The 27,410-nt window shown below is 62.2% G+C and overlaps 1 protein-coding gene and 1 non-coding gene across 6 annotated transcripts; one reads left to right on the forward strand and one right to left on the reverse strand.

The window, feature by feature from the left end:
• Positions 1-1,348: 1,348 nt before the first annotated feature.
• SMARCC2 (SWI/SNF related BAF chromatin remodeling complex subunit C2) lies at positions 1,349-21,807 on the reverse strand. Of its 5 annotated transcripts, none has more exons than XM_074935737.1 (29): positions 21,678-21,807; positions 17,948-18,067; positions 17,474-17,559; positions 16,705-16,786; positions 16,513-16,605; positions 16,275-16,344; positions 15,321-15,390; positions 14,860-14,935; positions 14,330-14,461; positions 12,887-13,002; positions 12,556-12,680; positions 12,095-12,154; positions 11,726-11,763; positions 11,116-11,246; positions 10,963-11,034; positions 10,192-10,305; positions 9,775-9,928; positions 9,342-9,434; positions 8,655-8,771; positions 8,500-8,562; positions 8,153-8,411; positions 7,498-7,659; positions 6,500-6,564; positions 6,049-6,178; positions 5,477-5,637; positions 4,878-5,012; positions 3,931-4,291; positions 2,195-2,278; positions 1,349-1,485 (listed from the first exon to the last, which is right to left on the reverse strand). In XM_074935737.1, the coding sequence occupies exons 1-29, from the start codon at positions 21,786-21,788 to the stop codon at positions 1,415-1,417; spliced, it is 3,351 nt and encodes a 1,116-aa protein (XP_074791838.1). In that variant the 5' UTR covers positions 21,789-21,807; the 3' UTR covers positions 1,349-1,414. The 5 variants fall into 5 exon arrangements, with proteins under 5 accessions (XP_074791838.1, XP_074791836.1, XP_074791837.1 ...); XM_074935735.1 differs by having other exon boundaries at positions 7,312-7,659; XM_074935736.1 differs by having other exon boundaries at positions 8,655-8,774.
• A 1,148-nt stretch (positions 21,808-22,955) lies between these two features.
• On the forward strand, positions 22,956-23,037 carry TRNAS-CGA (transfer RNA serine (anticodon CGA)). The gene has a single exon. It is a non-coding gene; the product is annotated as a tRNA-Ser (tRNA).
• Positions 23,038-27,410: the final 4,373 nt, after the last annotated feature.

Here is a 27,410-nt window from a genome sequence, read left to right on the forward strand (position 1 = left end):
AGCCACACCCTCGGGGGCTCGTTCACCTGCACGTGCCAGCAATGCCCCCCTGCCATGCACAGCGGCCGAACCAGACAGTCTGTGTACAAGAACAAAGCAGAGATCAGGAACGGTAACGTGCAAAAGCTAGTGAACTCGTCAATCTCCCTGGACGCTCAGTAACAGATTTAAAAGTGACCATCCTTCAACAAACCCTCAAAACCAGACTTCAAAGAGAAACTGCAGAACCACGATCCATTTGTGAACTTACCACCATTAATTTGGGCTTGAATAGGGCCTGGGAGTGGCCAGCTCACTACAAAAGCAACTTTCCCTCTCTTGGTATTGACATCTCATCAGTTATTGGGAGTGGACCACATCCACCCTGAACGAATTGGCCTTGTCAACACTGGTTCTCCATTTGTAAGGTCACTCCCTTCACTTCATGGGTCAGTATATTTACGCCTGTATCTCTAATTTTCACTCCATGCATCTGAAAAAGTGGGTTTTTTTATCCACAAAAGCTTATGCCCCAATAAATCTGTTAGTCTTTAAGATGGCACCGGACTCCTCGTTGTTTCTGTCAGCTCAGTGGTAGAGGGCAGACAAGGGGATATTTAGGTTCTCTCCCAGCCCTCCTGATTGTTACGCTGTTTTAGGCTCACCAAGATACCCCAAGTCCAAAGAACTAGGATGCAATGGGATAAAAGGCTCAGGAAGAATTAACAACCAAGAAGTCACCACAGTAGAAAGGTCACGGAGCACAAGTGGGTCCCTCCCATGACCTCCAACTCCAGGGGAATCGTCCCCTGCAGTCACGTTTGCTTTGGGAAAGAGGGGTGGGAGCCTGGAGGGTGAATCCTGCTTTCCGCACACCCAACAAACAGGGACACCACGAGCCACATGCCCCAAAGGGACATTGCACGGATGGGACAGGGAACTCCATCCATCCCTCCCTGTCCCGGGCAGACAGATCCCCCACACGGTGCTGCTTCTTCCCACCCCGGGAAACTTGGAATTTTTATTTTATTTTTATTATTAAAAAAAAAAAAGGAGAGAGAGAGAGAGGAGACAGGAGAGCGTTCAATGCCCAGGAACCGGGTAAATTCAGAGCCTTCCATAAATAGCCATCACCTCCGCCCCAGCAGGCCCCCCGGCGCTTTCAGAGGTGGTTCTCAGCGCCTTTAAATAAAAGTCTTGGGACGATCAGATACAAAAAAGCCCGGGGTGGTGGCGAGGGGCAGGACAGACAGACACAGCAGGACTGGGGGCTGAACATGGGCGATTCCTTTTTAACCCCGTGATCAATGTGTTTTTTTAAACCAACGAAATCCCCACCCCCCTCCCCCCTCCCCCCCAATCCCAGGCCGGTTTTACAGGTTGCGACGGGCTCTGTCCTGCCGGGTGGCACCTCCAGGCGGTGGGCGGAGCAGCCTCACTGCGTGGGCGGGACCGGGGTGGCCGTGCTGGGTGCGATGGGATCCGTCTGCAGAGGGGGGCCCTGGTCTGCGGGAGAGAATTGACAGGTTGCAGTGCCCCAACTTTGGAGAGCGGGGAGGGGGGCGCCACAGCCCTCCAGCCTGCACCTGGCCCACGCCACACGGAGGGGATGGAGGTGAATAGCCAGGGGTCCTCACCTCCCTCGGCGGGCAGCAGCGCCTGCAGCCCCCCCTCAATTCCAACAGGTGCTGCAGGTATTCACGGGCACAGAGCTGGGAAGAGGCCAGGCAGGCTTCCCCGCCCACAGCGCCCCCCGACCCTGCCCTGCGGAGGGAGCCACCGAACGGCCAAGGCTGGAGCCCAGGCGGGGGCAGACAGTGGCATCGCTCGGCGCCTTAGCCCCCCCTGCCCTGCTGCGGAGTCTCACCTGGTGCCAGGGCGGCGTTTGGAAGGAGACTGCCCTGCATGGCTGCCACAATGGCTGGGCTTTGGGCAGCTGCCGAGGCCAGTCCCGAGACATGAGGCAAGGTGGGCGCGGTGAGCGGCGGTCCGTTGGTCGTCAGCATGCTAGGGTGGATCGCGCTAGACACGGTGACGGGCAGGTTAGGCGGGGCCAGGGCGCCCCCGGCCAGCATGCCGCACGGGAGGTTGCCATGCAGTGGATGAGCGGGCGTGTTAGCGGGGAGGTTAATACTGATGGAGTCTGCTACGTTACTAGCCATGCTAAATGGGATGGATGGAGGCATTCCGAAAGGCAGAGCTGCCGGGAGATTACCGGGCACGCCAGGATGAGCGCTCACTCCAACCGTCCCGGGGAGCATCTGAGAGGAGGGCTGCTGGCCGGGGAACGGAGGCTGGGCTGGAGAAAGCGACAGAAACCAGCGACACCGGGTTACACATGGCAAAGGGTTATGGGGGGGCCTAGTGCAGTCCTGGCCCTTTACAATCGTCTTCCATGGCTGGCGCCGCCCCCCCAAGGCAGATTCATCGTCCGATCCCTCATGGGGCTGGGCATAAGTCAGGGGTCACTCCTGGCTCTCTTGCTGGAAGGTGGGGTGGGCGGGAGGCTTAGGGTCAGTAGGAAGTGCCCGCCATCTCCTAGCACCGACCCTTTGCGGCTGGCACCCCCAAGCCTCAGGGGTAACATCCTGTACCTCAAAATAGCACCTGTACCCCCATATTCACCACTGCTCTATGGTTGTGGTATAGGGGTTCTCAAACTTCACTGCAACCCCCTTCTGACAACAAACATTACTGCACGACCCCAGGAGGGGGACCAACGCCTGAGCCTGCCCGAGTCCTGGTGCGCCTGCATGTGGAAAGCCAAGGCCTCACCCCCTGAGCTTCAGCCCCAGGCAGGGGGCCTGTAACCTGAGTCCTGATACCAGGGCTTCAGCCCTGGGCCCCACCAAGTCTAAATCAGCCCTGGTGCCCCCATTACAACAGGGTCCCGACCCACAGTTTGAGAACCACTGTGATATTTCATACACAGGATGCCTTGTAAGGTATCCCTTGAAAAGTCAGGGCTTGCTGAATCTCCTTGTTCTCACGGTAGGTACATCCCCATTGTACAGGGAGTTACGAGATTTCGCTCCCTAGTTGTTACTGAAATACGCTGTGGGTCTGGGAGATGCCCACAGCTGGTTCCCCAGTGGCAACAAGGCAGGTGGCCCACACCCAGTCGGGTGTGAAGTGACCATCAGCAGCCACTGACGAGCAAGGGATTGGAAACAAGAGATTTACAATTTAACAAGAGACAACTGTTCAGATGCCACACCCCAGGGACCACGGAGGAGGAAGTGATGAAACAGGGATGCTTGAGGCCATCTCTGAGCCAGCATCTTCCCAGCATGTGAACGGAGTGTATAAAATAAGGGACCGTGGCATCACGAGTCCACCTCTCTCCTCCCCCCCTGCGCTGAAGGCGAGAATGTTTGGAAGAAGAGGTTTCGAACAGCAGGGGCTGGTCCCAGGCGGAGCCGGGAATTCAGCCTGTGTGTTAAGAACTGTGACCTGCTCCCAGCACCCAGTGGGGCGAGAAAAGCAGCTTGATTCAGATCTTGCCTGGTTGGATAAAGTTCAGGATTTAGACTGTGATTTTACCCATTATTTCTTATGTAACCAACTCCCACCTCCGGGCCTAGCGCTGACAAATCACTTCAAGTCGACCTTTCTGTAGTTAATCGACTTGTAACGTTTTGTCTTCGTCTAAAGCGCTTGGGGAATCTGCGCAGGTTACAAGGCGGGCGCGTGGCCACTGTCCTTTGACTAAGCAGCGAACGGATACTGACCAGGTGGACGGTACATTTCTGGGCTGGGGGATTTGCTGTGAGAGCTGTAACGCCGCGCGTGCCTTCACACGCTACTGGCTGGGTGAGTGCGAAGTCTGAAGGGGCTGCTTGGCACTAGCAGAGCAGGGTGAGAAGGACCCTGAGTCAGACGGTCAAAGGGGACCCGGTGGTCCAACAGGCCCCGGTTTCTGGCTGGCTGCCAGCCTGGGAGGCCACTTACCGTGAGAGCCGGCAGGGGTCTGTCCCTGCTGAGCCGGTCCGGTGTGCTGAGCCCCCGGCACGGCCGGCACCGCCTGGCCGATCTGTTCTGTTTGAGCCAGGCTGGGCTGGGCCACCAGGCTGGCCGCGGTCGGCGCCCCCGGGGCCTGGGCCACGGGCATGGAGTGGGCGGCTGGTGCTAAGGGAGCCCCGGAGGACGGGATGGGCTGGGAGCCGGGCGGGAGGGGTGGAGCCGGCGGCTGCTGCTGCTGCTGGTGCATCTGCTGGAAATGCTGCTGCCGGGCGCGCATCTCGGCGTACTTCAGCTGCTCCATGTGGAAGGCCTGTCGGTCCGCCAGCAGCTGCTGCCTCTGGTACTCCAGCTGCAGAGAGGGCACCAGCCGGTCACTGAGCGTGGCACTGCCCCGGGCAGCCGCCCCGGCCACCCCCCTTGGCTGAATGCCCTGCATGGATCCTTCTGTCATCGGGATCTCCCCCTCGACTCTGCCCAATCCAGGCTCTCCCCCCCACCCCAGCCCCACTCTCTTGCCCCCCACTTCCATGATCACCAGGCCCCAGGTTGGATCAGGCTGGCCGGGGGCTCCACCCCAGACTCTGGAGTCACTTTGGCCATCACCAGGGCATAGGCAGAGGATTGTACTGCAGTTGACAGAGTCAGGTCCCTCCCTCAAGCCCCAGCTGCTAGGACCTCCACTAAAAGTCCCTTCGACACGGATTCTTTCTTCACTGCCTAACCTAAAGTGTCATGCCACGCAGATGTGTGACTGGTTAAACAGCTGCCACATCCCACCCCAGATGTGGCTGCATTTCAGCGGTGGGTGAGTGATCCTGTATAAACAGCTGTCATGCCCCACCCCAGAGGTGGCTACATCTCAGTGCTAGGTGAAGCTAGTTCTGTGTGGGGTGGAGGGAGCTAGAGCGATCCGTGCACTCCAGGGCCGCACTCACTGCCTCGCGCTCCCGGTCCATGATGGTCTCCAGCTCCTCAAAGTGTCGCAGCTTGATCTCCAGCTTCTTCATCTGGGTCTCCACCAGCAGGGCCACCAGGGACTTGATCTTACGCTCCTCCACTGCGGCCAGGTGCTGCGCAGGGCAGAGGAGGGGATGGATGGGGCAGGTTAGGGCTCTGGCACGACAGAGCTCAGAACCTCCACTAGGGCAGCAGAGCAACGACTATGGGGCATTTCCGAGCCATGGACAGGAAGGAAGGAAGCCACCGGGACGGGGGGGAGCCTGGGTGCTTTCCTGGTGCTCATCCACCCCCCGGGATTCAGAGGGGGAGCTACTGGTTAGAGCAGCAGGGGCTGGGAGCCAGGACTCCTGGGTTCTATCCCAGCTATGGGAGGGGCGGCGAGGGGAGTTTAGTGGGTTAGAGCAGTGGGGGCTAGGAACCAAGACTCCTGGGTTCTAGCCTGGCTCTGGAAGGGAAGTGGGGTCTAGTGGTTATAGAAATGGGGTCCAGCTCAGCCAAACCAATCCCCCCAGCTCAGCCCTGTCCAGGGGGCGCTGAGATCAGAGCAGGGGCGTGGCTGGTCCTGGCCCCTCACCTTGGCCTTCACAGCAGCAGCAGCCAGGGCGGCAGCAGCCGCGGTGGACAGGTTCCCTTCGCCGATGTCTCGCTCCACCTTGGTCTTCCTCTCACTCTCTGCCTCCGCCAGGTCCTTGGACCCCTCCTCCTGGCCCTCCTTGGGCTCCTTCTCCTTCTCGGCTGGGGACAAGGGGAGAGAGATGGGTGGGGAACGAGGGCCGCCGAATGGGGATAGGCCCGCTTGGGGGAGGGGAAGGGAAATGTAGGTTTGGCCCTGAGGAAAACCGGGGAAGGGGCTGGCACCACTGAGATGGTGGGAGGAAAGGGGAAAAACCCACCTCACTGCCACAGCGGCCACATGCAAACTCCGCTCCCCCGGCGCTCCTCCATCCCGACTCGCAGCCCCTGCTACCCCAGTCCTGGGCTCCCCCCACCCCACAGCTCTGCCGGTGCCCCTCCATCCCGACTCGCAGCCCCCTGCCCCACTGGTACTCTTGCTACCTGGGCAGGACCCATCCCCCCCGCGAGACTGGAACTCGGCCCCCAGCTGGCGCCTTCGCCTCCTGCTCTTCCCGGCCATGCGGCGCTCACCCGTGCTGTCCCCGTCACCCTTCTCCGCCTCCTTCTCGCTGTCGCCCTCTTTGCCTTTCTCCTCCTCTTTCTTGGGTGCTTCGCCCAGTTTCTCCTTCACTTCCTCCTCCGCGGCTCCTTCCCGGGGCTCCTGGACGGACAAGGGGAGGGACGGGACTGATGCAAAGGTCCCGGGAAAAAGCGCCCTCCGATCTGCCCTGACGGAACAAGAGCTTCCCCCTACCCCAGCCCTCCTGGGCGCAGCCGCCCCGCTGCAGGCAGAGCCCCCCCAAGGCCAGACATGACCAGCCCTGTATGGAGAGACCACTGGGCATGAAGGGGTGTGGGGGGGGGAGGGGGAAAATCTGTGACCCCAGTGATTCACTCTGCCCCATCCCACTCTCTCCCCGCAGCTCCGCTCCCCCGCAAAGGTGCAGGGTGGGGTCACACTTCTCCTCCCCTCCCTCTGTACCTTCAGCTCCTTCTTCTCTTCCGCCGGCTGAGTTTCGGCCCGCGTCTCGTCAGCGCCGCTCTCCTCTAGGGTGTGGGGGGCGGACAGAATGGCCAGGTCAGAGCGTGAATGCAGGGCTCCCCCCGCCCCCCAGCAATGACAGGCACAACAATGGAGGGGGAGGGGATGCGCTAAAGGGCATGGGGCCGCCTGGGGTGATGGTGCACAGCTCCGGCGTGCCTTCAGGCCGGGGCGGATTTGGTGGTGCTGTTGGACTGAGACCCGCACTACACGGCAGCAAGTCTCAACTGGGCTCACGCAGGGGCTAAAACCAGCAGCACGGGCTCGTCTCGGGCTCCCAAACACAGCAAGGGGATGGGGCTCACAGACCAAGCTCCGGCCCGCGGGGGAACGTCTCCATGGCTGCTTGGAGCCCCAGCACGCAAGCCAGAGTCAGTCGACTTGCTGACACAGGCCTTCCTTGCAGTGGAGACGTACCCAGAACGGTCCACAGACAGAGATGCTTCCAGCCATTCCCCATCCTGGGCCAAGTTTGCCGAGAGGGAAAAGGCCCCGTAGCCCACTCCCTGACTGCCTGGAGCCAGCTTGTCCCCATGCCTGGTAGCCAGATCGGAGCCGGCACCCCCTAGAAGGGAAAGGCCCCATATCCCCATCCCCCATGCCAGCCAGTCCCTCATCCCGGGGGCAGATTGGAGCTGGCGCCCCCCTAGAGGGGAAAGGCCCCATGGCCGGATCCTGACCCCGCCATTGGGTCCCGCTGGGGTTCTCGCGTGCACATGGGGGGGAGGGGTGGTGACGACGGGGTCCCTTACCCTGAGCCAGCCGATTGAGGGTGAGCTCCAGACCGGAGGCCAGGCCAGCTCTGGTCTCCTGTGGCTCCTCCCCTCTTCGCTCATTACCCTTCCTACTCGCCGCGCCCAGAGCAGCGTCCGATGGGGGCGAGATGGCGGGCGCCTCACGGGCCAAGGCGCGGAAGGAGCCTCGCTCGCCCCCCTCACCTATTCTCTCCGGCTCATCAGACGTGGTTCCCGCGATCCCGCTGCTCTCCAGCCCGAAGGCCGGGTCGGCCTTGCCCGTAACCTTGGCCGCCTCCTCCACCTTGCGGACGTGAGCTTCCACCAGCGCCGTGGGCACCTCCTCCTTCATCTTGGAGAACTCCTCTGCCGAGCACAGCCCCAGGTCAGCTCACTGGAGCGCACCCCTGCCATTGCCCCACTGGATGGGCACTACCCTCCTTCCATTCCCCCTGTGCCCTGGGGTCTCCAGGGACGGGAGCATCTGGAAAGGCTAGGAGGGTATGGGCCGGGTAAGGGAGACGTGCCCTGCCTGGTGGGTTGGGTGCTAGGATAATGGACTGGACGCTATTCTAAGCCCGTGGATGTTCCCCCTGCCTCACCAGCGTCTCCTTGGGACTGGGGCAGCTGCTGCAGCACCCCCAGGAGCAAGAGACTGGGCCCTCGGGGGCAGGGGACAGCTCTGCTGGGCACAAGCTGGTGAACCCGCCAGGCATGGGTCCGAGAGGGTGGCTCCAAGGCTCCCGTGTGATCAGACTGCCCGGGACTTGGTCACGTCGCCTGGCTAAGCCAGCGTGGTTGGGACTGACCCGCAGGCCGGGCCAGTTGCTTTACCCGCAGAGCGGGGAAGGGGCGTTACCGAGAGCTGACTTGGCTGCCGCAGAGGCCACGCGGGGGTCCACAACGGAAGCCAGGAAGGCCACAGTGCTCATGACGGGGTTGCCCGACTGGCTGAAGGGGATGGGCTGGTAGGCCAGGGGCCCGAGCGATGCCTCCGAGTCCTCCAGGTAGGGGTCCTCGATGGGCAGGCGCAGGAAGTGGAGGATACACTCGTCCTGGGTGCGGCTGCCCACGTGCTCCGACACCTTGTTCCAGTCGTCCTTGTACATCTCCAGGGCCTGCAGGGGGAGACGGGGAGCCAGAGGGGTGGCTTGGCCGACGCCAGCCCAGCACCAGGGGGACCCGCCAAGAGCCCTCCCCTCTCACCTCCAGCAGCAGCAGCGTCTCCTGCTCCGTCCACTCCCGGGTGGCGCTGGCGGCGGCTTTGCTCTGCGGGGAGAGGAGACGGCGGGCTCAGAGCAGGCGACGCCAGGCCCCGGGGGGCGTGGGGGGGCCGGGAGCCGCCCGCTGCCCGCGCCTACCTTGGACGGGACGTTCTTTTTGGTGTACATGTCCGTGCGCAGGCCGAAGTTCTGTAGGTCTGTCGGCTTCTCCTTGCCCTTGTCAGGGAAGCTGAGCATCTGCTGGGAGGCCGAGGTCTGCTGCGGGGAGGAGAGGGGGCAGTGAGCCACTGCTAGCCCTCCTATGCCGGCCTCTTGGCCCCACTCTCGCCTGGCAGCTGACTCCCGAGGCTCAGCCCATGGGCCAAGGCTCCCTGACTCTGCCCCGTACTGCTGCCGTTCCCAGGGTCGGGGCAGTGGCTTAGGGTTTGCTCTAAGCCGGGCGCTGTGGGCCCTGATCGGGGTTCCAGCTCCAGGCATTGGAAGGTCCTGTCACCCAAGCCTCACCCACTCCAGTTTACAATCCTGCCCCAGCAGCAGCAGCCCAATGCTTTGGAGAGAGAGGCTAATATCCCTCTCCGCTTTCCCCTGCTGGGCTGTCCAGGGGCAGAAATTCAGCTCAGCCCCTGAAGCCTGATGATCCCCACCACCATTGTCAAACTCAGCCGCAGTCGAACTCGGCAGCCTCCTGCGGTGGTGAGTTCCGCAGCTCTCCAGGACATGGTGAGGAATCCCCCTGCTGCTGTGCTCCTGCCAGCACCCCCACGGGGCCACTCGCCATCTCCCCCCAGAACCGGCTGCGGGGATGTTTCCCAGGAGCCCACCTACCAGCTCGGGCTTCGCTTTCACCGCCTCCGGGACCAGGTCCTCGATTTCCTTGCTCTTGCGCCCAGCCTTTGTGTCACTGTCACTCTGGCGACCCTGGGGGGACAGACAAGATTGGAGCAAGCGTGCCCGCTCCCCAGCTCAGACAGGGACGGAGGAACGAAGCATATCCCCACAGATCAATACTCTCCTGCCCCAGTGGGAGGCGCTCCTGCCCACGCACAGAGGGGCCAGCCGGCTGCAGGCCCTTAGCAGAGCACAGCAAAGCCGCAGAACCAGATCTAACGGGGTCAGCGCACGGGTCTCCCCGACACCGAAGGAGGGGGAAGGGCAGGAAGGGATAAGCCACCCCCTCCAACAGGGGGAGAGATTCCAGAGGCAGGGTGCCCAGACCCCCAGCCAGGCTGATTTCACCCCGTTCGCTCTCTCGCCCTACCTGCGGTGTCTTGGGCTGCAGCGGCACCAGCCCCGAGGGGGTGTCGGCCAAGACGTGGAAGTGCGATGTAGGGGGGGGTCCCATAGGGGTTGGCCGGCTCTCCGCATCCACCTGGTAGTTGATCAGCCCCCACTGCTCCAGGAAGGCATGGACCCTGCAGAGAGCAGCAGGTTAGACCCGGCCCCAGCACCATGGATCAGCCCCCGGCTGCGTGGCCCTGGTGGGAGAGATGGACGTCTTGCAAGCACAGCTTTGTCCAGGCCTCTCTCCTCTGTGTGAAGGGGGCTGGGCCGGGCAGTCAGGCCCGGAGACCAGAGCTCGATCCGGGGCCAGCTCGCTCCCCCCACCAACACGCCTCAGCCCTGGTGTGTGCTAGTCCCCACCCTGGCCTGGGGGTCGCTCTGCTGCCCAACCCACCGCATGATGGCGCAGACGTCCCCGGCCAGGTTCCGGCGGCAGGCGGTCGAGGTCAGGTACTCCTGGGGGTTCAGCCGGTAGGTGTCGATCATGAAGTTGCGATAAGCCAGGTAACTAGGGAGAGTTAGCACAAGCCGGGGCGGGTTGGAGCCCCAGCATTATTCTTCATTCAGAACCCATAGGGCTCAGTAACAGATTTCACGCTGGCGAGGGGGGCGGGGGGGGGCGCCTCGTCTCAAACTCACGCGATTGGTCAGTAGCACTATTCCCCCCCCCAACTCAACAGAGGGGGAAACTGAGGCACAAAGGCAACGTGATTCAGCCAAGGTCACATAGCGAGTTAGTGACACAGAATAGAACCCAGGAGTCCTGGGTCCTTAGCCCCGCCCCCCGCAGCTCTAACCACTCGGCCATGCTCTGCTCCAAGAGCCAGGAACAGAAGCAAGTCCTGACTCCCAGTTCTCTCCCCACCCACCAGTTTCTACAGCAGGCTTGTAAGTTTCACGCCAGCTGCCTGGAAAACGCCAAGGCCTGCAGCTTTCACAGGGCTCGGGGGCCTATGGGGACTGCAGATCCCAGCATGCAATGCTCCATCCGGTGCCGGCTTGCCCAGCACGCGCAGCCCCTCGCTTCCACAGCCCCAGAAATCAAACCCACCCCTGGCCTCGAGCTACTCCCCTCTCCCTGCAACAGACCATCCCTCGGCGTTGTGCCACGCACCAAGCACCGACGCAGGGGGGCTAACGGATGGGGCGGGGGGAGCAGCCTTACATTTCGGGGGTCTTGGATTTGTTCTTGCCGTTGAAGAACTCGGGCAGGGCTCTGCGCTCGATGGCGTGGACGCTGCGGGAGAAGCACAGGGCAGGGGAGTTAGAGCCACAGCTCTCAGAACAGGGGGTGGCGGGGAGAGGCCCCCCCCTGTACCTGTTGTAGTCGAACCAGGCGGCGTAGCTGGGGATGATAATGTGGTGCGTCTGCTCCGTCACATTGTCCTCGTGCAGGTCGGGGTTCTTGGCCTGCTCTGCTTTGTTCCCTGCACTGTTTTCCTCCTCATCCTGGAACCAGACAGCTGCAGGTGGGCGGGGGGGGCGCCCCACACGCTCACCCCTGCCCTGCCGCCCCCGCAGCAACTCCACCAGGGCTAGCCCAGCGCGGTCCTCGGGCTCCGGGAGCGGAGGTCTCATCCAGCAGGGCGCCGGCAAAGGGCCTTCGGAGACTCAGCCAAACCGGGGCTCTCGCTCGGAGAGCCCCAGAGCCCTGCGGAGTGCCTTGCAACCCAGGTGCCCCACCAGGGACCTGGAGAGCTCCAAGGGCCACCGCTGGGGTGCAGGCAAGTCCAGCAACGTCCCCTGGGAGGTGGCTGGGGGTGAGGAGTGTTTCGAAGGGGAAGTGGGGGTGTTTGAAAGTGGAGGAGGGGACAGGTGCTGCGGCGTATGCCAGGGCCAACCTTGGCCGGGATGGAGGAGGGCAGAGGCTGTGGTGAGAACAGGGCAGTGGAGAGGGAGAAGCTGCTGCCCCTGCCAGTCAGTCTCACCTTTCCGGTGGTCTCCATGCTCTCATCCTCCTGCTCGTCTGGAAGGGAAGGGAGACAGAACAGCAATCTGAGGAGCCCGGGCCAAGCGGAGGAAAGAAACGCACCCACCCTGGACCACCGGCCTCCCTTCTACGGCGCCCAGCCGGGGACAGACACAGCCAGGCTGCAGCATAGAGCTCATTCTGCCTGCCACCGTAACCCCTCGGGGCAGGGAACGAGACTTTGCCCCGGATTGGCAGGAGCAAGCCCGCCAGCACCTGGGAGCGTCCCTCCGTGCTCACTGCAGGGCATCCGCCAGGGGCTTCAGACGGAAGTGGCCAGGGCCATGTCTCCTTGCTAATGAGGTGAGGATGCTCAGGGGGTCCTTACCCAGGTCAGTCATGGTGCCCCCCTTCACAGGCGCAGACTCCGAGTCCTTCTTGGTGTTCACTGTACCAGGGAGAAGGGGAAAGGCTTTACTGGGAGCCCCCTGATCTCGGGGAGACTCCGCCCACCCTCCCCAGCACAGCACCTCGCCCTGGGCCCAGCCAGAAAACGCTCCTGGCTATTCCAGTCCCAGCCTCTCCCAGCAGGGGGCGCTACACATCATGACACAGGAGCCCTGGCTGTGGGTCCTGGCTATTCCAGCCTCAGCTTCTGCCAGCAGGGGGCACTGTGGGGTGCAGGGTGGGAATGGGGGCTATGCGGGGTGCTCTCATTTATCCCAGTCCCATCCTCCGCCCAGAGGGGGCACTGTAAGGGGCGAGGCAGGAGCACGAGCCTTATGGGGAAGCTCCCAGCCTCTCCCCCCAGGAGCGCTCTCGGGCTCCGTGCGGGGCCGCTGCCCAGACCTGTTTTGGGCAGCGTGACCTCCTCCACGTTGGGGACAGGGGAGGGCTCGTCCATGTCCTTCGTCAGGTCCTCCTGCTCTTCCTCGCGGTGCCCGCGCTTGGACTTGGTGTACGGGGTCGACGGGCTGCAGGGGAGGAGAAACCCAACATGCCCCGTTGCCAACGGCTGCAGCGGGCACCGGACAGCGTGCTGCGGTGCAGGCTGCCCCACGCTCACCAGCCCTGGGGTGGGTGCTGCCTGCCGAATCAACAACCATGGGGAGAGGCTCTGCCCCCCTCCGCCCCTTCCCCAGCAGAATCCCCGGGGGGGGGGGTCGGGCGCCGGCCTCACCCTTTCTTGGCGTTCTTCTTCTTGGCCTCTGGGGTCGGGGATGGTGAGGGCGAGCGCTTTCTCTTTTTGTAGTTCCCGCCCTTCTTGTCGCGCCGGTCCGAGTCGGGGCTGTTCACCTGGCGGGAGACAGACAAGCTCATCCGCACGCCACTTGGGCCAGGGGGCGGCCTGGTTCCATCTACCCTTCCCCCGCCCATGTATTTGCCCTCGCTTGGCTTTGCAAGGGGGTACCACACCCCAGGGCCCCCAATGGCTTGCAAAGCCTAGCACGTGCCCCGGGATGCAGGCAGCGGCTGCCTCCCTCCCACAGGGGGAGAAACTGAGGCACAGACTGGAGCAATTCGTAGATTCCAAGGCCAGAAGGGATCACTGTGACCATCTAGTGCCTTATTTCCAGGCAGAACTGGCTAGCTCCACCTTCCAGCCATCGGATCGCGTGAGACCTCTCTCGGCTCGACCGACAAGCCCGTTATCCGACAGTTCTTCCCCACGCAGGTACGTACAGACCGGGATCAAGTCATCTCTTAACCGTCTCTTTGTTCAGCTAAATAGATCGAGCTCCTTGGGTCCCTCACTACAAGGCAGGTTTTCTAACCCTTTAAACCATTCCGGTGGCTTTTCTCGGAACCCTCCGCAATTTTGGTTCATCGCCAGCCCTTTTCCTTCAGGTCTCTAGGTCGTTTCCCTCCCAAGAGCAAATCCCCGTAGGGCCCCTTCTTGAATGGTGGACCCCAGAACTGGACATGGGATTCCAGCAGCGGCCGCACCACTGCCAGATACAGAGGGAAAAGAACCTCTCTGTTCCTACTCGAGATCCCATTCACGCATCCCAGGATCGCATCACCCGGCACTCTTTGTTCCTAGACATGTACACTGACATTCAGGCCTATTAGAACATATACTGGGGAGATGTCCTAGTCCACATACTGACTCAGTGACAGGAACAGAACCCAGGAGTCCTGACATCCACTTGTCTACTCTTGCCATTAGGGCAGTGGTTCTTAGCCCGGGGTCCATGTGCCCCCGGGGTACACAGAGGTCTTCCAGGGGGTACGTCAACTCATCTAGATATTTGCCTAGTTTTACATCAGGTGACATAAAAAGCCCCAGCAAAGTCCATTTCATACAGACAATGACTTGTTGATACTGCTCCGGGTACCGTACACTGAAATGCCAGTACAGTGTTTAGATCCCAGTCGATGTATTTTAGAATCATATGGCAAAACTGAGTCAGCCATTGTTCAGTAACAGTGCAGCTGTGACACTTTCGTAGTTTTTTTGCCTGATTTTGTAAGCAAGTCATCTTTAAGGCAGGCAAAACTTGGGGTCCGCAAGACAAATCAGACTCTGAAAGGGGGAGAGTCCTCCAAAAAGGTTGAGAGCCCCTGCACTAGCCCTCTCTCCCCTCCCAGAGCTGGGAACAGAACCCAGCTAGGATCTTACTTCATCAGTGAGCGTCTTGGCGGAGATTTTCTTCCTGCGGGAGACAGGGCTCTTCTCGTCGGTCACCTCGTAGTCTTCCTCGTTCATCCACTCGTTGAAGGTGTCCGTGTCGAGGATCCACTTGGCGTGGACCTGCAGGGGCGGGAAGGGCCCGGCTCCAGAGGGTGAGTGACATGGGGGAGGGGGAAGGGAAGGATCATTCCCCTCAGCACCGAATGGTGCCATGGGGAACAGAACGAACCCCCCCGAAAGCGTGGTGGAGATCCCATGCATTCGGGGGAGGGGGCGATTAAGACCCCCCCGAATCAACTGCACATGAACTGGGGGAGGGTTAATGAGCTTCCATCAGGAGGCCACTGCAGAGCAACCAGCTTGAACACGCTAAGAGCACAGGTGCGTGCAGGGATCTGCTGATGTCAATACAGTGAGAAGCCAGGGTCAAGGCCCAGAGCCCACTGGGCCCCCCGAGGCCAGCCATGAGCCAGCCCCAGTTTGGTTTACACAAGTCCCAGCGAAGAGAGCCCCATTACCTTCCGGGGCTTCTCCGGGGTTGGCGCGTCCTCAACTGAAGCTTCGATTTCACTCGCGGGGATCCAGGTGTCGTAGCTGTGGGGGAAGGAACACAGAGAGTGGGTGGGGAGGAGGCTGAGTCTCCCCACCCCATCCCACGCAGATCCCCTTGGCAGGCCTGCCCCAAGCGCTGGAGGGGTTCACATGCAGCTCCCCACAGTGGCCCCGGCATGATGGCGCAGGGCAGCTGATTAGCCCTTTGCCCTGTGGGAGACGCGGTGCAGGATGCACCTATGGGGGCTCCTCTGCCCAACCGCAGAGGGGAGGAAGGGGGCCACACAAAGATTGAAGCACTTGAAATGAATGAGAACGTGTGAACCCAGTTCTGCATCCCGGGGCTGCAGCCAGGCTGACAGGGTCTCTTGAAGGTGCAACCAGCACTGCAAGGCCTGGGGCCCACTCCCCTTCGTCTCCCACTCACCTGTCCGGGAAGTAGCCCCAGTGCAGGAGGACCTGCTTGTCTCTCTTCATGACAGGTCGAACCCATTCTTCTATGAGAGACACAGAGGGGAGTGAGTGGCGGGGTGAGAGACAGAGGGACATCTGGGGTCCCAGAGGCAGCCCAGGGGCGCAGCTCCAGCACCAAATCAACGCCTTCTGGATGCTACCAACTCCTGTATAATCATTCTAAGACTTCGGCCTTCTCTCTTTCATCTAGACACGCCTGTCCGCCAGCCCGCGGGGGTAAGGGCTATAGACACGGCAACCACCTTCCCCACCACCACCAGCTCCGGGCAGCAGTACCAGGCACTCTTTAGGACAGGAAGTAAAAAGCAGGGTCCTGTAGCCAATGGAAAGTGCTGGGGCAATTCACGGAGGCAAAACTGAATTGCCCAGCCAGACCCTACACCTCGGCTCCTCAGTGACCAGGCATGGTCAGCCCGCGTCTGTCGTCTCCTCCGGGAGATGGCGTCTCCAGCAGCACAGACCCCCTGGCACCCCGCTGGGGCACGTAGTTCAGTGCCAACACTGAGGGGAGAGAGCTGCCATGAAAGAACCATCTGCTCCCACTCACCGTATCAGCCCAGCAGCTCTCCCCTTGCTAGCGCAAGCTCCTGGCTTCGCGGTTCATCGCCAGCCCTTTTCCTCCAGGTCTCTAGGTCGTTTCCCTCCCAAGAGCAAATCCCCGTAGGGCCCCGTTCCCTGCATGCAGCCTGGCAGTGGGTCTGACCCTGCTTTGTGCCCCAGAGTCAGGCAGCTGCCCCCCTGCAGACGGAGCCCCTCCGACTCAGAAAGGAGGTTCACGCTCAGCTATCAGTGCAGGCCTCTGACACCCACACGGCCCGAGCCAGGCCCCAAAGAAGCCAATGGGAGCCTTTGGGAGCTGAATTAGACCCAGACTCCCCCAGCCTGGTCGCACAAGCTGCCGCCTCACCCTCCTCCAGGTTGCCGGGGACCGGGAAGACGACATGGGAGGCGTTGCTCCGATCCTCGGTGACCGTCCCCTGCGAGAAGATCAAAGGAGCATGTCAGAGGCACGGAGCTGGGCCTGACTTGGCGCTTCCAGCACCCCGGCGACGGGAGACGCCCATCCCTGGGCGGATGATGCAGGAGCGCCCACGACGTGCCAGCCTCCGCCTGGCACGGAACTAGCCCCGGGGGCTCCCACCTACCTGGTGCCGCTTGATAATGTCCTTCAGCTTGCCCAGCAGTTTGGGTTCGATCTCCTGGTGCAGGAAGATGTTAGGCCGGGCCAGGCAGTTGTTCTGCAGGAGGAAGAGGGAAGAAGAGCAGTGAGTGCCAGGCGGGGCTGGGGGACAAGGAGCGACTCAAATGGAGGGGAAGGGGGCGACCAGGCCGGTTACCTGCACCAAGGATTTCTCGATGGTCATGAACATCTCCACGTTGCGATCCATCCGCGAAGGATTCTGGAAATCGAAACGCCGCCTTATTGGAAGAAAAGAGCGACTCTCATGAAAGCCACAGCTCACGCCTCCTGGATCAGCCACCCCTCCAACCCTGCCTTGGCCCGGGGCGGGGAGAGGGCACCCTGCCTGGATCCAACACCTGAGCCCAAGCCACATGGCGGCGCCATAAAAGGGCTCTTTGCTCCCTGGCGCTGGATCCTCAGGATCCTTCCTCTGACTTGAGGTGGGAGCCCTTGCCTGCGTGCACGGCCTGACACCTGCTTAGTGTGGCGACGGGCGCTTGGGAGTGGGCACTGGACTGGGTACTTGCCCACCCCACTGCTAGGGGCCGGCCAGCCAAACCGCCCCCTCCGTGGAGACTCATTCCTTCAGTCAGCACCGGGCGGGGGGGAGGGCCACCATGCTCCACAGCTCATTACTGAATCCCCTCCCCAAATCCATGCCCCCCCGCCAGGATCGGGGCTGGGAGCCAAGAGCTGCACCCCCTCCCATAGACACCGCCCAGTCTGGTTTGACCCCCAGGTTTACAAGAACAAAGTCTGGCCCCTCTACGGTCCTTGAAGGTCCATAATGCAGATTCAAGAGCCATGGGCAGCATTGCCCCAGGAAGGTGCATCTGTTTGCGCGCAGGGAGCCTGGGGGGACCTGCCCGCCCCCTACCCCGAGAGAGCCGTGAGACGATCGGGAGGGGAAGAGGGCATCTCACCATCCTTGGTCGCTCTTGAATTTATAGGCTGCGGCGAGGATGTGGCACAGGGAGCCTCCTGCTTTGAAATCCAAGAAGCATTTTATCTGCAACAGAAGGGGAGGGGAGGACGGGAGAGAGGCTGAGCTGACGGGGAAGACAACGGCCGGCGGGCAGCCGGCAAGGGGTTAAAGGGCACAAGCTGTCTGTCTCGGAGCCACGGGTGGCACTTCCAAGGCACACTGACAATCCAGCCCCCATCCCAGCACCTCCCACTGGGTAACAGGACAGGCAGCATCTCCCTGGGTCCTGCGTCAGGTGGAGCATGGTCTCGGCTGGCGTGGATTTCACCCGCAGAAATGCCCCATCATCAACCCGCATGCCAGGTTGTCTCTTGCCCAGGCAGCTCCCCTCTGGGTGTGCGAGCGGACGGGTTGCTCCGTTAAGGGCCGTCCCCCTCCGTCCCGTATGGCTCGGCTGGGTCACGGCACTCACCGGCAGCTTGGTGAGCGGCGCATTGCTGACATGTTTGCCGAAAACCTCCTCCTGGAACTGCAGCAGCTGCACCACCAGGCTGGAGAGGGACTTGTTGGTAGGGGGCTCCGCCTGGATGTACTGTGGGAAGAGCGAGAGAGGACGGAGCGGGGCTGTAACACACAGAACAGGCCCCAGGAGTCCTGACTCCCCGTCTCCTGGCTGGCCTGGACACACAGGCTGTTCCCTTAGAAGAAGGAGGCAGGTCAGTGATAGTGAGCCAGGCAAAGCTGTGCCCGGTGCTCAGGTTGTCTGTCTCCTTTCTCGCAGCTGGCAGCCTGCATTTGTATTTTATTTGCCATTCCCTAGTGCCTAGAGACCCCAACCAGGCCCTGTTCTGCTGGGTGCTGTACAGACGTATCGTAACCAACACCCCCTACTCCGAAGAAAGCCCAATCGAAATAGACAAAGGCAAGGAAGGGAAACCGAGGCCCTGAGAGGGAAAGTGACTTGCCCAAGGTCCCACAGCTAGGCAGTGGAAGAGCTAGGGCCAGCGTGCAGGTCTCCCGAGTCACAGTCCAGTGCCCCTTCCACCAGGCACAACCCTTCTGCAATGGGGACAAGTCTACCAGGCACATAAGAACCGATCTCCCTCAGCCCATTAACGTGATTGGCAATGAACAGGGGCAGCTCTTGGGAACACTGGCCCTGGCAGAGCGGGCCAGTCCCTCCAGTATCCCCTCTCCAGTTGCGGCAATACAAAGTGCTCCAGAAAACAGATGAGAGAAACTTTTTGTGGCCAGTCATGGAATACGGCTGTGGGGGATGTTTTCTCCCAGCCCCTGCCAGTCCAAGACTGGTTATCCTTGCAGTAGGAAGGTTTGTGGCCCCTTTTGTCCTATTAATAGAGCTGTGGATGTGCTCAATAGCCAGAGGAACAGGAAAAGAAAACCTGCTAAGCTCTTGGCCTCCATGAGACCTTGCGGCATGGAGTTCCCCAGGCTAATCATGCCTTGTGAGTAAAAATATTTCCGTCCACCACTTTCCAATGTGTTGCTTTGGTTTCACTGGATGACTCCCCCATCCCCTCCCTCTTGTCCAAACACGAGAGGGAGGAGAGAGGCATCCACTTGATCTTAGTCTAGCCCATTCATCACGTCATTCATCTATCACGTCCCCGCACGAGGAAGAACCGCTCCGTTCTTTCTGCTCTCTCGGTGGCCTGTGCTCTGCCTAGTTTTACAGGAACCAGATGCGCTGGGTTTTGCAGGGCTGCTAACATCTCAGTTCGGCACCTAAATACCCTTGAGGACCTGGGCCCTAATCCCTATATTGGACTGGTCTACCATCCTTCTAGACTTGTATCCCATCTCAAGCTCTGACCAGCAGCAGCTTCCTTTGACTACGTTGGGGCAAATGCAAGGGGCCTTAACCCTAGGGAGAGAGGGGTGTCCTATGAAACCCTCACCCACGCTGCTCCCAGGGACCCGCAGCACAGCCCAACAGGTGGAGAAAACCTGAGGGGGTCGCTCACTGTGATCTGTCCTCTCCTCGGAGGTGACTTTTGTTAGCCTGTGCACATTTCTGTTTCTAATAGAGGCAGCAGCGGGTGCATGGTCCCCGTGTCCGTACGGGAACGCAGGCTCACATGAAATAAACAAGCCGATCATATCGGCCCCTCCATCTCCAAAGCACTCTGCAAAGGTTTGTTCCCTGAGGACGAGTGGCTCCGGTGGGCAGGGCAGCAGACAGGAATTGGCTTCTGCCCCTGGCCTGCGGAATGGGCTTTACTTCACCTTTCTCTGGGCCTCTTTCTCCTCCCGCTCTTTGTCCTGCCTGTGACGACTGTAAGCTCCTCGGGACAGCGACTGTCTCGCCATGTGTCTGTCCCGCACCCAGCCCGACAGTGCCCTGCTGTCGTTTGGGTTACCACAATAATCCATACCAATACACTGCGTTTGTCTCAAACTCTGGGGTGACCCAAAGCAAATGCCCCATGGGGGCGGTAGCTAGTGGGACAAGCCCGAGGAGACGGGCCTTTCACCCAGTTGGCACCTTCCACAAGCCAGGAGAGGAGAGACGCTATTCAGGGGGTGGCCCGGCATACAGCCACATTCATCGCAGCTCAGAGAACGGAGCTTTTAGCTGAAGGTAGCTAGGGAGGGGAGCGAAGGACATAGGAACGGCCACTCTGGGGCAGACGAACGGTCCATCCAGCCCAGTATCCACTCTTTGACAGCGGCCGGTGCCAGGTGCTTGGGGGAGTGAACAGAACAGGGCAATTAGCCAGTGATCCTGTCGGCCAGTCCCAGTTTCTGGCAGTAATTCAACCCTGTGGGGGTGGGAGAAGGCAAATTCCCAGGGAGCGATGCGGTCAGGTCACAGCCTGTCACTCCAGACCCAGGAGCTGTCTGGTGACTCAGCCACTCGCTACACTCAGAAGGTCAAAGGTAACAGCCTGGGAACTGCAACCCCATGCTGTTTGCATGACAGCGCGGGACACAGGGGGCTGGAAGAGGCAGGTGGGGCCAGCAGGACCCAGCCCACGGGCCCTATGCTGCAGCAGGAGAGCAGGTGGCTGATTTATCATAACACGAAAGCTGCCCCTACAAGGAGAAGGCTCCTCGCAGCCTGGATCCGCTGCAGCTCCCAGGCAGAGTTACTGGGGGCTTCACCAGGGACGAAGTGATCCCAAGCCAAAGGGGGCCTGTTCTCTCGGTAACTTTCGCTCCGTTTTCAGCTTCTCGGGAGACAGGCCGGCCTTTGTCCGGGCAGAGGCACTCGGGCGAAAGATGGGGACGGATCCGAGGGGAGACGGGACGTCGTCAGCTGCTGGGCAGGGTCCCCCCTCGGCAGGGACGGGAAACGGACCATTTCATTGTGGGAGCCTGGCGGGAACCTCAGCACACAGGGGAGGGACCAGGGGGGCGTCGAATGAAAGAGCATCTGTTGTGCCCCTAAGAGCAGGGGACAGGGCAGGAGGTTAAGGGGGACCCGGAGCCCCTTCCCAGGGCAGATGCGGTTGGGTGGGGAACAAACCCCCTTCACCAAGAGGATGGTCTCTGTGCAAATCAGAGCAGCCCCCAAACGCTTGCAAGGCCCCTGCGGAGCTGGGGCCGGGGGGGGGGATTAAATGGAGGGGCTGGGATGGGGGTAGGAGGTGAGGGAGGGGTCAGTGGGGCTGAAGGGGGTGGACGAGGGGGAGGTAGGGCCAGGACGGGGGGACCCGAGCCGCGAGAGAGAGGGGGCTGCGATGGGGGGGGGGGGAAGGGACCGAATGGGCGAACGGCGGGGGGGGGGGACTGGACCCTTGGAGGTTAACGGGGCGCAGGGGGGATTCAATGTGATCTGGGGGGCTGACGGTGGCCAGTGGGGCTCAGGGGTCCGTGGGGAGGACAGGCCTCAGTGGGGCCCGGGGGAGGGGGGGGCCAGCGAGAGGTGGGCCCTGAGCGGGGCGCAATGGGGGGGCTGGCCCTGGGATTTGGTGGGGGGGTCAGTGGGGCATGGCGGGGGGGGCACCGCGGGGGTGCAGGGGCCGGCAGTGGGGGGGGAGGCTATGGGGGGAAGGGCTGTCGGGGGGGGCGATGGGCGGGGCCCCAGGGGATGGGGGGGCGAGGCACGGGGGGGCCGGCGGCGGAGGTCACGGGCGGGGGGGGCCGGCGGCGGGGCGGGGGGGGGCCCGAGCCGAAGGGCCGGGGGGCCGGGGGGGGGCGGCGGCCGGGGCCGGGGGGGGCCCGGGGGGGGCCGGTACCTTCTTGTAGTTCTTGCCCAGCCAGAGCCGCGCGCTGTCGAACTGGCTCACGGTGTCCGCGGCCTCGTAGTACTTGACGTTGGGGCCGCCGTCCTTCTTCCGCACCGCCATCTTCCCGCCGCGCGCAGCGCCCCCTGCCGGCCGCCGCCCGCCCGCCCGCCCGGCCGGGCCCCGGGGGGGTCTGGGGAGCTGTGGGGCAGAGGCGGCTGTGGGGGGCACAGGGGACGGGGGAGGTTCTGTGGGGCTCGGGGGGAGGGGCGATGTGGGTCCCAGGGGAGGGGGGTGTGGGGCAGAGGGGGGTATGGGGATCGCTGGTGCTGTGGGGCACAGGGGAGGGGCGATGTGGGTCCCAGGGGAGGGGGGTATGGGGCAGAGGGGGGTATGGGGAGCTATGGGGCAGAGGCGGCTGTGTGGGTCCCAGGGGACGGGCTGTGGGGGGCACAGGGAACGGGGGAGGTTCTGTGGGGCTCGGGGGGGGCGATGTGGGTCCCAGGGGAGGGGGGTATGGGGCAGAGGGGGGCATGGGAATCTCTGGTGCTATGGGGCACAGGGGGGTATGGGGAGCTGTGGGGCAGAGGCGGCTGTGGGGGGCACAGGGGACGGGGGAGGTTCTGTGGGGCTCGGGGGGAGGGGCGATGTGGGTCCCAGGGGAGGGGGGTGTGGGGCAGAGGGGGGTATGGGGATCGCTGGTGCTGTGGGGCACAGGGGAGGGGCGATGTGGGTCCCAGGGGAGGGGGGTATGGGGCAGAGGGGGGTATGGGGAGCTATGGGGCAGAGGCGGCTGTGTGGGTCCCAGGGGACGGGCTGTGGGGGGCACAGGGAACGGGGGAGGTTCTGTGGGGCTCGGGGGGGGCGATGTGGGTCCCAGGGGAGGGGGGTATGGGGCAGAGGGGGGCATGGGAATCTCTGGTGCTATGGGGCACAGGGGGGTATGGGGAGCTATGGGGCAGAGGCGGCTATGTGGGTCTCAGGGGATGGGAGGGGCTGTGGGGGGCACGGGGGAGGTTCTGTGGGGGATGGGGGGCTTTGGGGAGCTGGGGGGCAGAGGGGACAAGGGAGGTCCCGGGGGGTGAGGGACGGGGGCAGAAGGGCCCGGGGGGGGGGCTCACTGGGCAAGGTCGCGGCCGGGAGGGGCGGGACAGGCGCTGCGGGGTGGGGGGGGTCCCCTGGGGTGCTGGGGTGGGGGAGGGGCTGCGGCGGCCCGGGGGGGGCCGGGCTCAGTCGCTCCCCCCGCCGCGCGGCCTCTCTAGTCGGCGCTCGGCGCAGGCCCGGCCGGGTGTCACGGTGGCCGAGTGGTTAAGGCGTTGGACTCGAAATCCAATGGGGTTTCCCCGCACAGGTTCGAATCCTGTTCGTGACGGCACCGCGTTTTTGTGGGCGGGGGGGGCCTGAGTGTTCACTTCCCTTTTAATAAACCCCCTTGGCAGCGGGGAGGGGCCCGGGAGCGACAGCTTTACCCGTACGCAAAGGGGGGGGGGCTGTCTGCATTTACTGGAAGATGGGGGGCTGCAGAGCTGGGCGGGCACATCTGGTCTGGGGGGGAGGCTGCCGAGCTGATTGTGGGGGTACATCTGGATGCGGGGGTTGCAGAGTTGGGGGGCACGTCTGGATGGGGGGGGTCCCAGAGGAGGGCAGGGATACATCTGGATGTGTGGGGGTGAGGTGATCTGGGGTTGCAGAGCTGGTCCTGGAGAGTGCACAGCTGTACTATTTGCTGGGGTGGGGGGCATGGCTGGCGGGGGGGGACGTGCAATTTTTTGAGGGGGGCAGTTGCAGAACTGGCTCCGGAGGGAGCACATCCTGATTTGCTGAGTGTAGCGCAGGGCGGGTGGGGAGATCTCTGAATCTGTAGGGGGTTTGCTAGAATGCTGAATATGCTTTGCAGGGAGAGGGGGCTGGCGGAGGGTGGGGCTCCCCAGAAATGGGGAAGCAATCCCCTCTTTGTGGGGCAGGGGGGTGCAGCTGAATTTATGGGCTCTTTTCTCTGGGAACCTTCACCCACACCCAGTTTGGAGTTGCCAGGCTGCGGGGCTATTTCAGGGCAGGGAAGGGGACCGGTCACCAGCCAAAACCCAGCCAGCCCCACTCCCCACCCCCCACTCCCCCAGTTCTTCTCCTGATCCTTTGACTAGACCCCCAGCCCTGCCCCACATCCCTGGGGCTCTGGATGCCAGTGCCCAGCCAGGGGATATTTGCACCCCTTGTTCTGAGCGGTGACTTTTCGGCTCAGCAGAACCACAGATACAGGCCGCGGTGGGCAGAGAGCTGGACTGAATCTACAGATTAAAAGCCCTGGGAAAAATTGGGGGATGGGGGGGCAGAGAATTAGGGTTTGTCTTTGCTGGAGTCGGTTTGCCACAACACAGCTACGCCGGTACGACCACATCCGTGCAAACCACGGGGCTCGAAATGTCGCACCAGTGTAAACAGTGACTCCCACCCGTACCGTGCACATAGCTAGGAGGCTGGGGAACCTCCCCCAGAGCAGCTCGGCTCTCTAGCTTGTTATTAAAGGGGGGCTCTGTTCTCCAGCCTCCTCAGCCTGGGGCAGAGCCTGGGCTGCCCCCCGCCAAACGGGAGCGGGACCCACTGCAGCTTGTGCCGAGCCCACCCTGTCCACTCAGCGCAAACCCAGAACAGATTCAACCCACTTTCTGTGAAGTGACAATCTCACTTTGCTCCTGGCTCCAGCCCCTGCTTGCAGGCAGCACCCTTGGCAGGAGATAAAAGAGGCCGGCGGGTTTCATTAGCAAGTGCAAAAATCAAATCCCACCCAAAATAATATTGTGAAAGTTACCGTGAAAAACACAAATTCAGGCAGAGGGCAGCCAGAAGGGTCTGCAAAGGGAGGCCAGGCCACCCTGCCTACTGACCATGTCTGCGTAAGGACTTGGCTAGCTCAGTGGCTAATCTCTATAAACTTCATACTCAATACTTGGGCCACCGATTGTTCATTTTGGCTGCCTCTTATCAGCCTCACCCGAAACAAGAGGTTACTGGCCCCAGGACAAGTCCAAGCAGCGTGGCGAATGCGTTCAAAATAAAAGCCCCCCTCGGCTTGCTGGCAGGAGGAGGAAGCATTTGAGGTCTGCTGGGGCCTATGTTTTAGGTCCGGCCTGGGCCCGAGCGGGTCAAGTCATTTTCTGACCCAACCCCAAAGCCGAGTTGCCTGCAGGAGGGGGCACACGGCCGCCACTGCGCTGACCCCATGGCCAGGAGCGGGAGAGCCCAGCCGGCGGTTTCTCCACCCGACGTGACCCAGACCTGACAATGGTCAGCGGGTCCCAGCGGGTCCCAGGGCTCTGGGGAAGGAGCCGAAGGGGGCAATGCTACGTAATGGGTTTGTGGATTGCGGCCCGGGGCCCATCCCCGATCTGGGGACTGGTTTCTATCTAGCACAGAGCCATCTCCCTCCCCCTTCCAGGGTCTGTGCCATCTTCGGCAGCAAGGCTGGCCTGGAAGTGCAGGGGGACAGCAAAACTCAGCTAATGGCAAGAAATCGTGTCTCGTTCCTTGGTCCCCCCCAGCTGGTTCCAGAGGTTATCTTTCGTCCTGTGCTTAGCTGGGCAGCACGCTGGGGCCTGGGCCGTCGTTCTGGTATGTTTGTCCAGCGCCTAGCGCGGGGGGTCCTGGGCCTTGACGGCACTCCCAGGTGCTACTGAAACACAAATCATTCGGGGTCTTACAGCAGCGGGCAGGAGCCACCGCCATGGCCCACCACGGCCCAGTGCCATGCAGAAACAGAACACAAAGATAACCACCAGGAAGAAATTGTCCCATTCTAGCCTCCCGGGCAGAGAGGAGGGCACTGGCAGCCAGGCTGCGGCAGGGTCAGGCACGTGAACCCAGATCTCCCGTGGCCCCATCCTGGCCTTGAGCTCAGCCGCCAGACTGTCCGCCCAGAGCTTGCGGGTTCTGGAACGGAAATCGCGTCTGCACGAGCTGGGGACGGGAGGAGCCCCCCACGCACACCCACATAGCTGCCTCCTTCCAGTCCCGGTTAAAACCTGCTTTGCCAGGACGCCTAGGGACCCTTGACAGCGGGCAGGCAGCTGCCGTGCTGGGCCCTCGCCCGGTCTGCTGACCAGGGCTGCCCCGACCGTCCGTCTGCATCGGCTGAGGGCTCGTGCCTGACGCTTAGATCGTTGTGCAGCGTCGAGCGCAGTCGGGTCCGGGTCCGTAGCTGGGGCTCAGCGGTCCTGCAGTCACGCCCAGAACAGGTTGAACTTTCCCCTCACGGAGGCGGCCTCAGCCCTTACGCTCATGCTGAATTTCAAGCAAAGGCGTCGTCCCATTCTCAGGTGCAGACGTGAGGTGACGCTGGTCTCCTCTGACCCCCTAGCTGAGATTGGCTGAAATCCTGACGCATGAATCGGGAAACCTCCCTCCACCCCCAGAGATCCTGAGGTTAGTGGGCCTTTTCCCTGCAGGCCAGATCTTGTGCCTGCTGCGGGGGCCTTGCGGGTAGAGCCCTGGCTGGCTTCACGTCCAAGCTCAGGCAAAGACGCCTGTGGGACCAGCTGCTTCGAGCTGGTTTCCCAAGTGCTCGGCCCCCGCAGCTGGGGGCCGCTTTTCAGCCCTGGCCCCCAGCACCTGGACTCGTGGGAAGGTCTGGTCCTTCGTCTCTCCAGGCATCAGCTTCCCCATCAGTAAAAAGTGAGCAATCCCCCTTCCCTATCCCCCACTGTCTGTCCCGGCTGTCAGGCCAGGCAGGGCCCCTTCCTACGTGGAGCCACCTCAGTCACAGCTGCCCAACCCAGGCTGTCACTGGGACCCACGGCAAACTGGGGGCGGTAGCCTGGCAGCGCCATCCTGCCAGCAGAGGGCCCCCTAAGGCAGCCCAATGGGGCGAGGCTCCAGTTGCACTTGGCTGGGGGGTGGGACGTTGGGTGGGGCAGCTGCTCCGCCTCACTCATTGACTGGGGCTTCTAGACGCTACCGGGAGACACCCGGGAGCCCAGTGTGCTAGGCGCTGTACAGGCCCAGAGCACAGACACCGCCCCTGCCCCCCCAAGAGCCAACCAGCCCCTGCTTTGGATTCTCCGCCCAATCGAGCACAAGCCGCGTTCAAACAGGGCGATGGCAGCGTGCGGGGTGGGGATCCCGCCGTCCACAGGGGTTTGAATCTCCCCCCAGCTGCCGCACCGCTACCCGCTCCCTGGGGCGACCTGGCGCCAGCTCTGACCCAGTTCAGCGTCACGGGCTGCAGGGCCACACCATGGCTCACCCCACCGTGCCCCTCGCAGGCGCAGCACCTGCCCCTTGAGCTCAGGGAGAATCGCCACGGAGAAGCAGAGGTTCACATGGTTTATGCCCCCAGTAGGGGGCAGCGGAAGACATCAGCCAATGCATTCGAGTATAAGGACTCTGGGGTCGCTCCCATCACCCCCAATGTATTTTGTTTGTGGGTGGCTCATAGAGCCCCCCGGACAGGGCCTGACGGAAAGCAGGGTCTGGGTCACGTTGTGGGCTGGGGTGGTGTCTCCCCGCCCTGCCCAGTTCAAAGAGCTCTCAGCAGCCCATGGAGTCGGGCGCCCAACCTTCCCCCATAGCTCTGAGCACAAGCTTCACAGGCTGGTGTCCCGGCCCCCCGCCACCCTTTCCGCTAGGCCATTTTCAGCAGCTCGGGGCCACTTTGGACAAATTAAAACCAAGGAAAATAAAGCCGAGTCCAAGCTAGGAGCTCATTGGTGCCAGCGTCCAGGGCGATCCTCATTCATTTGTAGCCCAGCG

The sequence above is a fragment of the Natator depressus genome, chromosome 20 (genome assembly GCF_965152275.1).
Source record: "Natator depressus isolate rNatDep1 chromosome 20, rNatDep2.hap1, whole genome shotgun sequence".
Classification (NCBI taxonomy): Eukaryota; Metazoa; Chordata; order Testudines; family Cheloniidae; genus Natator; species Natator depressus.